At 44.3% G+C, this 14,593-nt stretch overlaps 1 protein-coding gene across 1 annotated transcript; it reads left to right on the top strand.

Annotated features, from left to right (window-relative positions):
- The first annotated feature begins 6,656 nt into the window (after positions 1–6,656).
- On the top strand, positions 6,657–11,988 carry LOC106442624. The gene is made up of 4 exons (XM_048749032.1): positions 6,657–6,791; positions 9,941–10,320; positions 10,778–11,333; positions 11,401–11,988. The coding sequence occupies exons 1-4, from the start codon at positions 6,657–6,659 to the stop codon at positions 11,986–11,988; spliced, it is 1,659 nt and encodes a 552-aa protein (XP_048604989.1).
- The last annotated feature ends 2,605 nt before the right edge of the window (positions 11,989–14,593 follow it).

Genomic DNA, 14,593 nt, shown 5'->3' with positions numbered 1-14,593 from the left:
ATTGTTCTTATTGCTTGTTTTAGCCTTGCTAACAAGAACATGAACCTAGGAATTTGCATGTGTCAAGCATCCTTGATCATCCTGTCCTGAATCTAATCTGTCATGCTAGGACTGCTAGAGAGAGCTAACCGTTGATCTAGGAGACTAGTGAGCATTATCAACCCGCTCCTAGGGCTTAGCTAGAAGTTATCGATCGATATTGTCTTCGGATAATCGATCGATATTGCGAAGGGTGTATCGATCGATATCCATATAGGATCATTGATCGACACTTTCTTGTGATCAAAAGACTTGCTCAATTAGGATTGCTATTTTCTTTTAAACAATAAAACAACAAACACCTAGAATTAATAACCTGACAAGATTTAATAGGTTCTCCAGCTCCTTGTGGATTCGATCCCTAAGTACTGCAACTAAACCTCTTATTTGAGAGAGTAATTCACTCTTTAGGGTAATTTGAGTGGTATCAACATGTCAAAATAGCGTTGTTTCTGCGGGTTTTACGAGAAACGTTTCTGCTGTGATTTCAATATTATGTGAAAGTAGCTTGGATTTACTCATGGAGTGTTACCGAAGTTTATTTCACTACAATCTAGTCGCAGAACGTTTTTCGTCGGTTTTTTTTTTTTTTTAGAGGATTATCATGACACATTCGTTTCTGGAACGAATTGGTCAACCAGAGGTAGAGCTAGCCTTCAATCGGGAAGAAAGTGTTCCTTTTAATGTGCTCGATGCTACATTTATTCTCGAGTTTTCTTCGTCACGAATGTTTTCGATGCTTTTCCGTGACTCACTTGGTTCAACGGAAACTGAAAGAAATGCTTTGATGCTTGAAGATTTCTCGTAGAAAATTTTATACGAAACTGGCGTTTTCTTCAAGACTTTGGCTAATCGTCTAGTTTCAGTTTCATATTGGTACATGTTTTCTATACGCATGATTGCGACAAGAAATGATGTGTAGTCTTTGAGATTATGTTCATGATCGTCTGGATGTGTTGCTGGCATTTAGACAAATTTTAGATTGTCGTTTGCCTATTTAGGACGATTTGCTTTGACGAAAGCGTTTTCTTGACGATTTGCAAAAGTTTTTGAAGTTTGGGAGTATACAAGTATAGTATACATATCTACTCCCCCTTTTTTTACGAAAGAAAAAGGTTGAACCGATACTTTGAAGGGTTGTGTACGTTTCTTCTTCCGAGGTTTGGAATGATCGACAATCCGGGTCGATTTAAAGACGACGTTGGGACTGCGATTTGGTTGTTTCCAGGTTGACGATTGGGGATATGTCGGCTTTAAGAAAATCACTAGAAACAAATCGGTTTTAAGACGACGTTCGTGTCTCTAGTTCTTTCTTTATTTAGAAAGTGATCTGAATATGCGTGGCGATCGTTTCTCAATTTTCAGAGAGTTTAGATCGGTTTGCAAGATTTTCCTGAACAGTCATGGAACAATATACCAAGACAGGAAAAATCGCCTAAGACTTAGTTCGCTAGACTATCCACCTAGGTTTTAAGTTCCCTAAAGTTCTACGGCAGTCTCAAAGGCGTGTCTATTTCTTAATAATTTCCTACGAAAATTCCAAACCTGATTTCGAGTGAGAAATACCTTAGTTCTCTCGAAGATTCGGGTTAGCCTCTTCTCCGTTTTGCTTGCTCATTTGCCCTTACTCCTTTCGTGTCTGTCTGCCCATTTCGAATAGCAAGAATATCGATTCTTCCTGGAGTTCTTTGCTTTCCTGGCCGTGTTTAGGCTGCTGCCAATATTTGTGGTTTTCGTGATCCATGTTTCAATCTTAGTATCATTGGATTTACGAAAATGAATGAGCATCTCGTCGAAAACTTTTTAGCGTTTAGGAATAGCCAGAGACGATCAAGAGATGCCAAGGATGATCAGGAAGACGTGCCAGGTGATGAGATTTTGGCGACAGATCGTGGCGCAAGAGGAAGGTCGGTGAGCCCGTTGAGAGAGGCGGATGGGCGAATTTTGATTCTCGGATTTCGCTCCATCTCTTTCCTTATCCGAGATTATTTTTCTATGATTGTTGTTAGATTTTCGAAGGTTGTCAAATGTTGCCAACTTTAGTTTACGAAAGTTTTTTTGAAAAATAATATTGAGTTTAATTTTACGAAAGTTTATTCTGCAAAATGTTATCGATTTTAATTTTACAAAAGTTGTTTCCTAAAATGTTGTCGAGCTTAATTTTTCTAAAGGTTATTTCGCAAGATGTTGTTGAGCATAATTTTACGAGATTTGTTCCGTAAAGAAATTTTCAAGTTTTGGTTGTACGAGAGCCGTGACGAGTTTAATTATTGCAACCAAACTTAATCAGAAGTTTTTCTCATATCCGTGGGATTGATCCGTGGAAGTTTCGAGTAGTTTTTTCCAAAGTAAGATTTAGGTGACAAACATCGACAACTCGCGGAATTTTTTACTACGGAAGTGATACTTGAATTCTTACGAAACCTTAGGCTTCAGAAATCGTTTTAGCGGTGGGGATATGATCTCCCGTTTTGCTTTATTTAGTCTTCGTCAGCCGTTTTAGGTTTCGAGTGATTCTATAGAAATTAACTTCGTTTTCCTGAAAGTTATTTGGAAGAAATACAGCCGTGGGGGTTTCATACCCGATTTGTTGCGCTTCCTTTTTCTACGATTAATATAGGGTTTTTCCGAAAGATATTCGAAAGAAGTACAATAGTTATGTACCCGATTTCCTGTGCTTCTTTTTTCCGCGATTAACCTAGGGCCTTTCTGCGGTTTTGGGGAGAGGAAGTTTTACTTTTCCGAAAACGTGTTTTGGTAAAAACCTCACACGTTGAGACTTTTTTAGTTCGGTAATGAGCCAAACTTACGGGTTTTGATAAAATTTATTGTTTCCCTTTATGGTTAAACAGAGAAATTGCGAGCTCGTTTCGTTGCACTTCCTGTGGCGAAAAGTCGCGGGTAGGTTTTCGATTTTCTCAAGAATTGTGGCGTTTGCGTAAGCGTTGGCCATAGGCGCAGTGGCGGCTGGAGTTTTCGTACCAGCGTTGTTGCGAACTGCGATTTTGTCTTTCGTATTTCCAGACATTGTTTTGATCAAGCGTTTTCCAGCTATGAGTTAGATTAATCCGTACCCCCCCCCCCTCCTTCTAGCGCCAAACTGTGGGAACCGAAATTCGCACTGTCGATTTCCGTTTAAATTAGGAAAGTTAAGAAAATCCTAATTTCCCAGAGGTCCCGGATATCTGCTAAACCACACGCCAAGCAATCAGAACACGAAAGTAAAGACGAAAAGAAATAAGAAATCGTAAAAAAGAGCAAAAGGTGTTTTATTTCGAATTCGCGTATGAGCGTTACAACAAGGTAGAAGCCTCGGCTATGAGAGATGTCGGCGAGATTCCTAGTTCCAACAACCTAAGACAGCAAAACCTAGTTGAGTCACAGCTCGAAAAAACAAAAACGGAAAGTTGCCTAAATGCTCTAAGTGCAAAGTTTGCTCTGTCTCGAATCCTGCTTTGCCTCTCACATAAGACTCCTTATATACTTGCTCCTGGGTCGGTTTGCGCATTTCCCCTTCTGCCCTTAAGCCGTCATAGCTCAAAAATGGAGATATTCCAATTTTCCGGATCTTCGTGATTATCTTCGGAAACTTCACATTTATCCGCAGAAACTTCACATTTAGCCGCGGAAACTTGACATTTATCTTGCCTTACGAACCAAGCATAAACCATCATAAGGCTTATGGGTTTTCGGTTAATAAATCGTAACTGGGCTTCGAGTTGCGTTTTAGGTCTCTTTGGGCCGTCTTTGACTTGAAACGTTTATCACGGTTTCTTTGATAAAAACAAACTTCCCACGGTTTTTATCATAAAGTCTGACTGATGACTTCGACTGATGAGAAACAAAGAATGGTTTAGCCATGGTCTACGGGAGATAGCATTAAAGAGTAGATGAGAATGCATGGATTCATGTTGTATCGATGTTTTGGGAAAGTTCGGTCGCTACGTAGCGACCGACCTTGGCTTGAGCTCAGTCGCTACGTAGCGACCGATCCGTGTGCGTGCTCGCTCGCTATGTAGCGACCGAGCTTGGCTTGAGCTCGGACGCTACGTAACGACCGAGCCGTGTGCGTGCCCGGTCGCTACGTAGCGACCGAGCTTGGCTTGTGCGTGGTCCGATGGCCGTACTTGAGCTCGTCCGTGGCCGATGTGGATACGTGTCCGTTTCCTCTGGACAATCGATATTTAGCGGTTCGATTGAGATAAGACCAAGATTTTCCGCAAGGCTCTTTGTGAAGATTCTTTGTACGAAGAAAAACTTTCGTAAATAATGTTCACGCTGATTTTTACGGAGATTTGGACATTAATTTTGTCGTAACCGTTTTCGACCCCAACATGGTCGGTCGCTACGTAGCGCCGACTCGTTGCGGATCGGTTGCTACGTAGCGACCGACTCGTTGCGGGTCGGTCGCTACGTAGCGACCAACCGAGAGGCTTGGTCGGTTGCTACGTAGCGACCAACTCGTTGCGGATCGGTCGCTACGTAGCGACCGACTCGTTGCGGATCGGTCGCTACGTAGCAACCCACTCGTTGCGGATCGGTCGCTACGTAGCGACCGACTCGTTGCGGATCGGTCGCTACATAGCGACCGACTCGTTGTGGATTGGTCGCTACGTAGCGACCGCCTTGTTCGCAGGTCGGTTGTTACGTGGCGACCTTGTTTGCATCTTTTTCCAACGTTTCATGAACGTGTTCTTTTGTTTTGATGAATGAACCAACATTAATGCAATATTTCACCGCAAGACTTTTCGTAAAAGTAATCTTTACGAAGAATACTTTTCGTAAAAACTTTCATGCTGATTTTTAGACGACATTCAAACGTTAATTCCGTCGTGACCGTTTTTGACCCCAACAGTCGTTTTTTACTCTCTCAAATAAGGGTTCAGTTGTAGTACTTGGGGATCAAATCTAGAGAGACACTAGGATTACACAATAGATTTGTAGTTTTCGAAGTAATGCTAGACGGTTATGATTAAAGCAGTAAATGAATCTAAGGTTTGGTGAACAAGGTAGTTGTTCAGATGATTGGTTTTAGGTTTTAAACAAATAAAGAAGAATAGCTAGATTCAGGTGATTTCTCAGGTATGACAAGTATGCCTTTTATGAATTAATAGGAGTTTATAAATGTTAATTTTTCTTGAACTCAAACTTAAGTTTTAATCTATCAACTTCCGTTTGTTTAGATTATCTACTGTCTAGATCTCAGATTTCAACTTCCGTTTGTTAATCATGAGAAAGTGTCAATCGATGTTCTATGATAATATCGATCGATACACCTTTCAAAACTCATCGATGGATTCAAGGAAGAGATGGCATCAAAGTTCGAGATAAGTGATCTTGGAAGATTAACTTACTATTTTGGAACATAATTTATTCAACTTCAAGGAGGAATAACGTTGAAGCAAAGGAATTACGCCTTGAAGATCTTAAAAGAAGTCAGGATGAAAGATTGTAACCTAGCTCATACGCCAATGGATTATGGTATCAAACTATCAAAAGCTGTAAGTGAAAAGAGATTGATGCTACAAGGTACATGAGGAACGTCGGTTGTCTTCGTTACTTGGTTCATATAAGTCTGGATTTTTCCTACTCTGTAGGTGTGTGGAATTGATATATGAAGTAACCTCAAAATTCTCATGGAGCAGCAATGAAGCAATGTTTAAGATACCTACAAGGCACCACCGCTTATGGGCTTATATTCCAACTATCAGACACGAGTTTGTTAAGACTAGTGGGTTACAGTAGTCATAACGTAGATCCAGACGATGCAAAAGCACAACCGGACATGTGTTTTATTTCGGCGAGATTCCAAAAACATGGTTTAGAACCTAAAATCTACACTAAGTATTTGATAGTGATCAGGATTTGATCTAGGGAAGACAAATGATGTAGGCAACGATATCTTTAGAACACAACGGTGTTAAATAGTTTCCAGTAGGTGAAAATGGACTTTATTGATGAATAAGATCGAATACAATGAATTGAACTAGATCGAGTGATACAAACGAGATCGGTAAAGAAAGAATCTAAAAGTGGGAAGACAACAAGATCGATGTGCGTGTGTAGCTCTCTCTAGGGTTTTCAACGTGTCCTCCTCTGTTTCCACCCCTCTTCCTTTATAGTAAGTCGACTTTGAGATCTCTGTGGTAGCTCTGCGATCTCAGCTTCTTGTTACACGATCGCCGCGACCTCGGCGACTCCTTCTCGAGTTCGTATTATTGCTACGGGCTCCGGCCCTTTAAGGCCCATGCCTTTGGTCGCGGCCCATTGTGGTATTGATCAAAATTGGGTCCAACATTTTTCCCCCAGCCTTTTTGGTTTATTGGAAAACTGAAAAGGCGAGAAACTACCGTTACTTTGCGGTATCGCGATTCTCGGGGAATGGGGTGCCACGCGCGTCGTCTTGATTTGACTTGTCGGCCATTTTAGGATCGTATGGTCGAGATCGAAAGTTCGTGGCCGGTTAGTTCCTAGCGTTCTCGAGGACCCATTTTTTTATTGTATATATTTTACTGAGCAGATCGTCTTCTTCGTCACTTCGATCCTTCTTCCATTTTCGCCATCTTCCTCCTGGTGTTTTCTCTCTCTTTCGCGACACTTCTTCTTAATTCGAAACAATGGTTGCCGAAAAATTTGGTCCGCATCACAAGACAATTCTTAATGGGAAAAATATCGACGCCATTTACGAGCTCTGGGGAGTCAGCTACGCCGTAGAAATCGAACTCCCCGAGGATGATGAGATTCCGGAGAATGTGAGACCGGGGTTGTGATAACCCACAGAATGGTCGAGACAGAGGATTGGCCGAACATCAACTTGGTGGTCGAATCGCGGGCGGAAAAGATTGATCGGCAAATTTCGAAGAACGAGGTGGTCGAAGAATTGATCGTGAGTGAACTATGAGTCGAATAAGCTGCTCGACCATAGTTAGTAGATGTCTTAGATTGATCAGACAGACGTTTTGGAAGCATCACATTTTTGGAAGCACGACGTTTTAGAAGCTCGACGGTTTAGAAGCATGACATTTCTTAACCACGAAGTAATCCTCAAAACTTCGTATCGGTAATATATATTATGTTGGAAACATAATACGTTGGAAGCATGACGGAAATTAAGTAGGACGGGAATCAAGCACGACGGGATCGAAGCACGACAGGAAAACCTGAAATTGGACTAGCCCTAATTTCGGTTTTTCTGTAATGATGATGGACATCTTGTCCTCCAGGCAGGATAAGAGGTGTCACTTTGCATGAGCCCTGGCCATGCTGAAAGACATGTGGAGCACGAGGTGCCGCCGCGCATGCATCCGGAGCTATGCGGGGAGACACATGGGAGGCCACCAACCTGAATCTGACTGGCTTGTGTTTTCTATAAATACCCAGCCACCCCCCTTCTTTTTCAAACATCCATAACACACCAAAGCCACTTCAAAAACGTGGCTAGAGAGAGAGAGAAAGAAAGTGGTCGATTTAAGAGTATGGTCGATTCTGAAGACCGATACTCCACGGAGAAGGCCAGTTCTGTCCAATCGACGATTCTCTACGATTGTAACGCGGAAGTTCTGTCCAATTCAATCCGTCCAAGCCAGTCATATTCTCCTACAATCAAGTGGAGGTGCCGTCCGGAGTTAGTTCAGATCCACGGGTTCAGATCAGTCGAAGTTCTTCTCGATACTCCGCCGGGAAGTCCGAAGAACTGTCCAGAAGCTAAAAGAGGTTCTGTCCGAGTCCAGATCAGTCCGTCCAGACCTGTTAGTGTCTCAATGATGAATCCAAGGTTATGTCCAAGTCGAGATCAGTCCAGTACAGTCAAGACGTTCATCTTGGGTTTTGGCCATGTCCTCTCCGATCAACCAGCTGCTTCTCGCCTAGAACACTGTGAGTTGGTTTTGTGTGAATTCCATTTGGAATTTAGGGTAGATCGAGTCGCATATAGATTAGAATGATCACGCTAATGAATGGTAGAGTCCTTAGGGTTATTTTATTTATGGAACCGGACTCAGTTTAGCAAGGGCTAAGCTGAGATGAATGGAATTAAGACTGAGTTAATAACCTGACTAGGACTAGGGCTAGGATGCATCATGTTTTCTATTCTTGTGTGTTGATATGGTTGAGTGCAGGTTCCCGTTATCTTTAAAGATAGTTTCATAGCATGAGGCTGAACTATCTGGGTAACGGTTTGATTGAGTTGTTTAGTATTGATATTGTTGCTTAGTAGTTAGTACTAAGGTCTTAGGCCATATACGCCGGACTACTGGTACTATTGGTTAGTCTTGTTGAATCAAGAGTCTAGTTAGGATCTGGAACTTTATCTTTAGATTAGGTTCTAGATTGAGTTTGTGTTGTGTGAGTGTGCCGACAGTATGTGCGTAACCCGCCCATACTAGGCTTTTTTAGGAATGATTAGTGTTTCCTCGGCCTCGTACCCAGCGAATTCAAGGAAACCCCTTATTTGCTGGATCGGGAAGACTCAGACGAATGGGGTCATGTCCTATGGCTGAGTATTAAACGATGGTTTAATGTGGCAGTGAACCGAAGGACTGTAGACTGTCGCGCGGTGACCCGAAGGACTGTGGGCCGCGGTCGGTTGAAAGTTCCTTCTTCTGGCCTTTGTGGTAAGGAGATAGGATATTGCAGATAGAGAGGAGGAACACGAAGTCACCAGGGCCCAGGTTAGAGTGTTGTGTTAGTGTGTCATAGAGGGTTATGGAACCCTCAAGTTAATGTAGCACCGATATATGGTGTTACGAGTTAGATCGAGTCATTGGTAGTTACTATCTAATTATTGTTGTGGTTGTGGTTGTTGATTGTTTGTCTTGCAGGTTCTGACATTAAGTCCTAAGTCTGTATTAGGTTTCAGATTTGGCTTGGTGTGTATTTGGTTAGTGTAGGCCTGACGTTGGCATATATGTGTTTGAGTGATTGCTTGTGAAGGGTGGTGGATATTAAAGCTATGCGGTATCATTGGTTGGCCGATCATGTTCTTGTCTGATTGTTGGTCGACCGGCTAAGGATACTTGTATAGTCTATGTATCTAACACTACATGAGTACTGAACTCAGGCGTATATATGGTTAACTAGGGATTGGTTGTTGACTTGTTTTAATGCAGGTTCCCGTTACTTGAAGCTAGATCATGGCAGGAGGCCAAGTCTAACTTAGTAACGGTTTGCTTAGCCTTAGCTTTTATTGCATGCTAGGGCTAGATTGATTGTTATTTTGGGTTGTCTGGGTTAGAGTCTAGGTTGCGGGTAGAGGCCGCCAGGTCACTGAGTAATACTAGATTACTCATCCAACTCCGATATCCTTTTTGCAGGTCGCTTTAGGTAAGGATGATCAGACAGCTTGGTGCTGGACGTTAGGACCGCCGGTGTAGATTTCATGCCTTTTGTAAACGGTATTGTGTTATGTGTTTTGTTGGCTCGATTTGGCATTAGGCCGGGCCCAGTCTTGAATTATTCAATGTGATATTGCTTGAATCAATAAAATTAATTGTTTTATATATGCTTCATGAGTACTCTGATATTTGACTAGTCCGGTCTAACACAACGTTAGGTTGTAGTACGGGTTGAAAAGCCTTAGGCCTCGATCTAACGGAAAACGCTTACTCTTGGCCAGGTTGCAAAGCCTTGTGCCTTGACGCAGCGGGACGAGTTAGTGGATGAACTGGTCTAGGTCGTGGAGTAAATTTTGTAACTTTGACCGGATCGTCCGTAGCCCGTCACGTAGCGCTTCCGGACCATGGTGTTGGGTTGGACGGTCAGTCATGTTCTTGTTTGATTGTTGGCTGGCCGGTTGGCTCATTCATCTCTAACCCTGGGTGTTGGACGGCGATCGGTCATGTTCTTGTTTGATTGTTGGCCGGTTGATCAACCATATCTCTAGGACGGTTCGGGGGTGTTACAGGGGTACTGTGGAGCTTACGCGTCTCATTTCGAGGCTGGCGGCTTATCGTTTCCTCTTCCTCGTTTTCTTCTCGAAGTGCTGGCGGAGATCAGGATGGAGTTTACCCAGATGGCGCCTAACTTCTTCCGGTATTTCTTGGGTTGCTGGGTCCGAGCTTTGGAGGAAGGTCTCGAATTTTGTCTCGGGGAGTTGAGGCAATTATTTGACATGAAGCGAAACAATGGCTTCCCTGGCACAATGATTCTTGCTCCTCAAGGTGGTCGTGGTATCATCGAAGGCATTCCTAATAAGGGTGATCGATGGAGGGAGAAGTTCTTCGTTTTTAAGATAAACTCGGCGTCGTTCGGAGACTTCGATTTCGAGAGGATCCCTCGGGAATGGTCTGACGATATTGGTTAGTATATTTTTTTTATTATCATTATCATTTCCTCTAGGTAAACGATGTCTGTTGTTTTTTTTTTTTTTATTATCATTATCATTTCCTCTTGGTAAACGATGTCTGTTGTTTTTTTTTTTTTTTTAAAAAAAAGAGAAAAGAGAATTCCTTTTATCTATAGAGCCTTTTGGATCTGCGCCTATGTCTCCCGAGCTTCGTGGGTTAATGGAGACTTTGCGTCGAGGTAGCACTCGATGGCTATCCTTTACTCCTGACCGAATTCGGGCCGCCTGCGCTCTCCCACCGGGTGTGAATCGTGCTAGTCATGTCGCCTTGGTGGCCCCTGTTCGGCCCAAGAGAGGTAGGGGCACCAAAAGTAAGTGACTATTATATTGCTCTTCTTCCTGGCATGATTTGGGGCGCTTTGTTGATATGATCCTAAGTTTGCTTTGCTTTTTAAGGAAGAAGGAGAAAGAGGGGTTGCTTGATCGTCCTCACGAATCTTCTGAGGCCGGGTCATTAGAGCGAGCTCGGAAAGTCCAGCGGGGGCGGGTCTTTATACCGAGGTCGCAGGTTCAGTCTTCTGGTCTTCTTGCTAGGTCAGTGTCGGTCACTATTCCATCTTGTGGAGCTCTTGAGGCACCGGATACTTCGGTGAGCTTTGCTGGTGATCGAGCTCTTAATGACGAGATCGATTCGTCGTCTCATCGATCTCGACGTCAGGTCTTGGAGGAGATTAACTCTGTGACTTCGGGATCGTCGAGCCCGAGACTTTCTCCGCCGTTACGTGCTTCTGGTGAAGGCACTTCGCGGGTTAACCCCGGTGTCCTTCCTTTGAGCGTGCCCGAAGCTTTTTCATGGTCGTTTGCGTATGACAGCGAGATCCCTATCCTTGAGAACCCCGACTCCCTTGCAGCGATTTGGTGTAAAGTCAGAGCAGAAGGATGCGAGCTCCCTTCTTTGGACCACATGCGAGAGCGCGACGCCTATGTTCAGATGGCGGTCGCAAATGCCAAGGTACGTTGTCTTCGCTTGATTCTTTATGGACTGGGATGCTTAGTTTTGACGCTATCGTTTTGCTTAGGCTATGGAGGCGAGCAACGATTATGCCGCTTTAATGGAGGGGCGATTGGCAAATTTTCCTAGTAAGGAAGAGATCGTGGGTCACCTTCTCACGATCCAACAGCTTCGGGGTGAGTTGGATGCTGCTCGGGAGGCGGAGAGACAGCGCGAAGTGGAGATTGAGGAATTGAAGAAGAAGTTGGCGGCTGCTGAGGCCGAAAAGGTCGTTGTTCAGAGCGACCTTGACTCGATGAAGGAGAAGTATAGGGGAGAGATCGAAGGTCGGGATAGGAAAGCTCGCAAAGATCTCCATCTAGCTCGTGTCTCTCTTGCGAAGGAGTACGAGGGGGTTTTGGCTATGGTCAAGGGTAAGTTGGAGAAGAAGAAGAAAGAAACGGCCGCAGAGATTCTTTTGCAAGAGACGCGAGCTCGTATCGAGGCTTTGACCGAGTATAGTGAGGGCGGCTTCGAGCTCGAGGCGGAGTTGGAGCGTCTTAAAGACCTAGAGGTTTCGGTCGACGTCGATTACGGTCTTGCTTCGGTGTCAGACCCTTCTCTTGGTCATCTCGATCTCCCCGAGATCTCCGGAGACTCGGTCAACCAGGATTGATGCGAGGGTTATTTCGATTTAGTTTGAAGTTTGCTGTGTTTTATATGTATGTTTTTTTGTGTTTTTGTTGTTGGAGAAACATATATATGTTTCCAACGGATTTATGGGATAATTCCTCTTTAATCGTATGTTTCCGATTTGTTTTAAGCCTCATTGAGCTTGTTATTTTATCCTTTGGAAGGCGTGAAACAGAGACTGATCAGGAATCTGTTTTGTGGGCCTTTATATGGCCTGATAGCAAGTTGGTAAATGGGCTATGCTTAGGAATTAGATGTTCAAAGTGATGAAAGAAAGCTAACGGCTGTTTGTTCGGTTGTTTGGGCTGCGCTCGGTGACGAGCTGCCTACGTACCCCTTTCGAGGGATCAAGCCTTATCGTAGTTCCATTTTGGACTGAGCTGTAGGCATTGATGGCCCCCTACCTCGAAGCTTTGGTAGTTATGATCGAGGTTCGGGTTTGCGTTATTTGTAGTATTTCTTTAAGTTGTAGGCGTTCCAAGCTCTCATTTCTGAGAGGCATGTTTTGCATTTTTCTAGCTCGTAGACTCCTGTTCGGATTTTTTTAGTAACTTTGTATGGTCCTTCCCATTTTGTTCCTAGCTTTCCTGCTCCTGGCTCTTTCGTTCCGTCGAACACTTTCCAGAGAACTAGGTCGCCTACGGAGAAAGCGCGGTTTCTTACATTGGAATCATAATAACGTACCGCGGCTTGTTGGTAATTTTGGTACGCGTATTGCTGCTTTTTTGCGTCGTTCCTCGATCATATCCAGCTGATGGATTAACAACTCTTCATTGAGTTCAGCGTCTTCTAGACATATTCTTCGTCGCTGACACGGGACCTCAATTTCGGCTGGGATTACGGCCTTGATTCCGTAAGACAATGAAAACGGAGTTTCACTGGTTGTGGTGTGGGGGGGTTGTTCTGTAGGCCCATAGGACACCATGCAGCTCTTCTCCCCATCTCTCCTTCTTGAGGTCGAGCCTCTTCTTGAGGTTGTTCATTATAGTCTTATTTGCGGCTTCGGCATGACCGTTGCATTTTTGGGTATCGGGGGCTCGCGGCCTTAATCTTGATTTTCCATTTCACGTAAAATTCGTCGAACATTTTGGAAATGAATTGTGGTCCGTTGTCGGTTACTATTTCGTATGGTAGACCATGTCGACAGATGATGTTTTTCCAAATGAAGCTGGTTACCGTCGTGGAAGTGAAACTTGAGAATGCTTCGGCCTCGATCCACTTGGTGAAATAGTCAGTTAATACCAGAAGAAATCGCAGCTGGGCTGGTCCGGAAGGTATTAGCGGGCCTACCACATCCATGGACCATTTCATGAAAGGGTATGGTGAGGATATCGTAGACAGTTTTTGAGTCTGTTGATGTATCACGGTGCGTGCCTTTGGCATTTGTTGCATTTTAACGCGAATTGCTCGCTATCATCGGCGATTGTTGGCCAGAAGTAGCCTAGTTTCTTTATCCTGGCTGCTAGGGATCGTCCCTCGGAGTGGCTTCCGCACGCTCCCCCGTGAGTTTGTTTCAGGATTGTGAACGCGTCCTTAAGGGATACACCTAATAGATAGGACTCGTCTAGACTTCTTTTGTATAGTTTTTCCTCCATGATACAATAGCGCGAACTCCGGGCTTTTATTTTTCGAGCTTCCCATCTCTCGGCGGGGAGCTCGCCGTCCTTTATATATTTGAATATCGGGGGTTCTCCAATCTGGTCTGGCTTCTAGCTCCTTCTTGAAGGCTTCGTGTGCCTCGTTGCTGGTTTCATGGACGGCCTCTTCAGGGATAGCTGCCGTGGTCGCTGTTCTTCTGGTCCCGACGAGCTATGTGTTCGGGGCCGATTGGTGTCGGGCTCGTCGCTGTTTTCGTTGTCGAGACCCTGGCTTTCTCTCCGTGCCCTACTTCGCGTAGTGATTGCATCAATGCGTGGGGACTGTTTTCCTTAAGGTCGATTCCCTTACATGGGAGATTTATGCTTGGTTTATCTATTCCTTCTACTGGTATTATTCTTTTTACCGCCGGATTGGAAGTTGAAGCCAGTGCGGCCAGCGCGTCCGCTGACGTATTATCTCCCCTTGGGATTTTTGTTAGTTCGAACTTGTCGAACTGCTGAGCGATTTCTTGCAGGACTGAAAGGTATGCTTCCATTCTTTCGTTTTTTGCTTCGTACTCTCTGTGGAATTGGCTTGTGACTAATTGCGAGTCGCTGAAGGCACTGATTTCTCGGGCACCGACACTTCTTGCGAGCTATAGCCCTGCGATCAAGGATTTGTATTCGGCTTCGTTGTTCGACGCGCTGAACCCTAGGCGAAATGATTGTTCGATCATTTCTCCCGTCGGGGATTTGAGCTGTATTCCGATCCCGGATCCTTGTTTCGATGATGCCCCGTCGACATGTAATCTCCATTTTTCAGTAATCGAGCTCGAGCTATCCTCCTTTGGGACGAGTTCGATGATGAAATCTGCTAGTACTTGTGCTTTCGAGCTCGTTCGTGGTTTGTATTCTATTTCATATTCGCTAAGCTCGATTGCCCATTTTGCGAGCCTACCAGATTGGCTCGGACTGTGAAGTATTGTCCGAAGGGGTTGCGACGTCATGACT

Source organism: Brassica napus, chromosome C2, assembly GCF_020379485.1.
Source record: "Brassica napus cultivar Da-Ae chromosome C2, Da-Ae, whole genome shotgun sequence".
NCBI lineage: Eukaryota > Viridiplantae > Streptophyta > Magnoliopsida > Brassicales > Brassicaceae > Brassica > Brassica napus.
Note: the sequence above shows the minus strand (reverse complement) of the source record. Positions and strands in the feature narration are given on the sequence as shown.

What these genes read in the sequence shown, in the direction of transcription:
- LOC106442624 (XM_048749032.1), top strand. Translation starts at nt 6,657, where the DNA reads ATGGTTGCCGAAAAATTTGGTCCGCATCACAAGACAATTCTTAATGGG. An exon ending in ATGATGAGATTCCGGAGAAT is followed by an intron (nt 6,792 to 9,940) that starts GTGAGACCGGGG and finishes GGGGTGTTACAG; the next exon opens with GGGTACTGTGGAGCTTACGC. An exon ending in GAGAGGATCCCTCGGGAATG is followed by an intron (nt 10,321 to 10,777) that starts GTCTGACGATAT and finishes TTGCTTTTTAAG; the next exon opens with GAAGAAGGAGAAAGAGGGGT.